Below are 2384 nucleotides of genomic sequence, written 5' to 3' on the forward strand. Positions count from 1 at the left end.
TGAGACAGGCTTTGGGGGGACTTGGGCCAGGGGAGGGAGATGGGAGGGGGATGGCAAGGGTAAAATGGCAGCTTTTTCCACTTAGATCTTACAGTTTTGTAAGAGTTGCCTTTGCTGCAGGAGTGAGAGGCCTGCGAGAGTGGGTCACCAGGCGAGTCCACAGCTGAAGGGTGGGGGGTTTGTGTTCCTGGGACCTCATGCTTATGATACCCAGTATGGAGACCCATCCCTTCTCTCTGGAACAGCTCTCCACCAGCCCTGCCTCCACACACAGCCTCTTCTGGAACCTTCCACCTACTCAAGGTCCAAGACTACTTTCTTGCCAGCTCAGCCTCTTTGCTTTTCAAACTCTTTCTTCTGAAACCTGGGGCTCCGGGTGCTGAGCCCCGTTCCCCCAGCATCATCAGTGTTGCTTACCAGCCCGGGAGGGGACTGTGTGGCGGGGGGATTGTGAACTGCTTGTTAACAAATACAGACGTGCTGGCCTCGTGCTGCTCGCGGGGTGCACTCAGGTGCACGAGCTTCCCCGTCTCAGCGCTGTGGTTTCTGATATCGTGGGGGCTCCACTGGGCTTGCTGCAGAATTTCTTCCAAGAGGAGGGACTGGGAACGGAGCCGTCGCTGCCAGTTGCCCTCCCTTCCCCACTCCCCTGCCAGGTCAGGCTGGCTTTCTAAACAGACCTTCCTCCCGCATCTGTTGCAGGTACCCTGTGGCTCATGTCTGCCCCCTCTTTTCCTTCTCCTTCCGCCTGCCATGCAGAGGGCAGTCAGATGCCTGGGTTTGGTCTGGGCCCTCCCCCAAACCGACCCCTCCCTCAGTTCCTCCAGCTCTGCCTGTGGCAGGCCAAGAGGGACCCTGTCTCTGGCACTTGTGTGTGTGTCCACGTATATGTACGGGCCTGCAACTTGCGCGTGTGTGTATGTGTGTATGCTCCCGCAGCCTTGCTGCAGGGGAGCAGGGGCTGGGCTCCCGGGCGACCCATCTCTCCAGCTTGTGGACTCTTTTTCTTTCCAGATGAAGACAGGCCCCTTTGCAGAGCACTCCAACCAGCTGTGGAACATCAGTGCCGTCCCCTCCTGGTCCAAAGTGAACCAGGGCCTCATCCGCATGTATAAGGCCGAGGTGAGTGGGGACTGGCGGGCACTCTTGGTCCTGGGCTGCTTCTCCCTCGTCCCCACCCCGCTGTTTTGCTCTGAATCCAGCTCTGAGCTTCCGGCCAGCCCCTCTGACGCTTGAGGCCTCAGAATCTCTTGTCGGTGGGATGGGCAGTCAGAAAAGCACTGGACTGAGGCCCAGCTCTGCCCTGTGACTGAGCCAAGGCCCCGCTGCTTGGGGGTCTCTGTTCCCACTTGTCAAATGGCTGGAGGCCCTTCTCAGCTCTGTCTCCTGTGGGGACACGGAAATGAAAACAGGCTTGGGAAAGGGTTTTATCCTTTGGAGGCATCATCCAAAGTGATGTCTCTCCAACTTCGGTGGGTCTGATCGCTGGGCAGGTGGGAGGCCGGGAGCTGGCATTTTTAATGACCACTTGAGGTGGTCCTCGCTGCTCTCCAGTCAGAGAGGCAGGGAGAGGTCTGGATTTCCAGAGCTCCCCGTGCTGGGAGGCGGCTGCCCCCTCTCCTGCCCTTCTCTGCTCGCCTCTTTGGCACCCTTTTCCCAGCCAAGGAGGTGGCTTCTTTTCTGGCAAGTAGGGAGGAGACATGTCTTCCCACCCCGTGCTTTCCTCTGGCTGCTTGAACATCTCATGCAGACCAATCCTGGAACTGCTTGACCTTGGCCAGGGGAGGGCCTGGGCGTGAAGTCCCTCACCTGGAGGAGTGGGTCCCAAAGTCCCCTTTTTTCACCCTCAGGCTGGTGGTCTCAGGTGTTGCCCTGCAGGTGCGCCTCTCTTGACCCTTGGTCATCCCTCTCCTGGGGACAGGGGATTCTTCGGGTGGCCTCCTTACACCCAGAGCTTACTCAGACCCATCAACAGAGGCAGAGGAGCAGGGAGGGCAGGCTGTAGGGGGTTGGGTGCATTTGGTGGTACCAGCGCTTCCAGTGGGCCTGGATCCCTCTGCGTGGCCCTGAAGGGGTTAAAGGCTCTGGAACTGACCGGGCCTGGCCTTCTCTCTCCCTTCCGCCCCCTCCGTCTCCGGTCCCCTTCCTCTGGACTTCACATCCTGTGTTTAGGTTCCAGCCCACATACCTCTCTAATCTGAGAGGAGCCTTTGCTGGGGCTGTGCAGACTCCTTCCGGCCGCAGCCCTGCCCTCCATGCTGGCTCTCCTGCTGGGGAGCACCCGGGGTCCTGCCCTCTGCGTGTTCTGTTGTTCTTGACACCCCTGCCCGCCCCAGTCCCACAGTGGGTGTTGAGGGGGACTCCCTGCTGGCCACGCCCCCCCC

General features: G+C 59.8%; 1 protein-coding gene across 3 annotated transcripts in view; it reads left to right on the forward strand.

Annotated features, from left to right (window-relative positions):
* The window catches only part of PTPA (protein phosphatase 2 phosphatase activator), a 27748-nt gene that overhangs the window by 22455 nt on the left and 2909 nt on the right, over positions 1–2384 (forward strand). For all 3 annotated transcript variants that reach the window (XM_007471809.1, XM_007471811.1, XM_007471810.1), the window contains one exon: positions 1015–1122. In XM_007471809.1, the coding sequence (XP_007471871.1) occupies positions 1015–1122 (108 nt within the window). The remainder of the gene's footprint in view (positions 1–1014; positions 1123–2384) is intronic.

The sequence above is a fragment of the Lipotes vexillifer genome, unplaced genomic scaffold (assembly GCF_000442215.2).
Source record: "Lipotes vexillifer unplaced genomic scaffold, Lipotes_vexillifer_v1.1 scaffold98, whole genome shotgun sequence".
Lineage (NCBI taxonomy): Eukaryota > Metazoa > Chordata > Mammalia > Artiodactyla > Lipotidae > Lipotes > Lipotes vexillifer.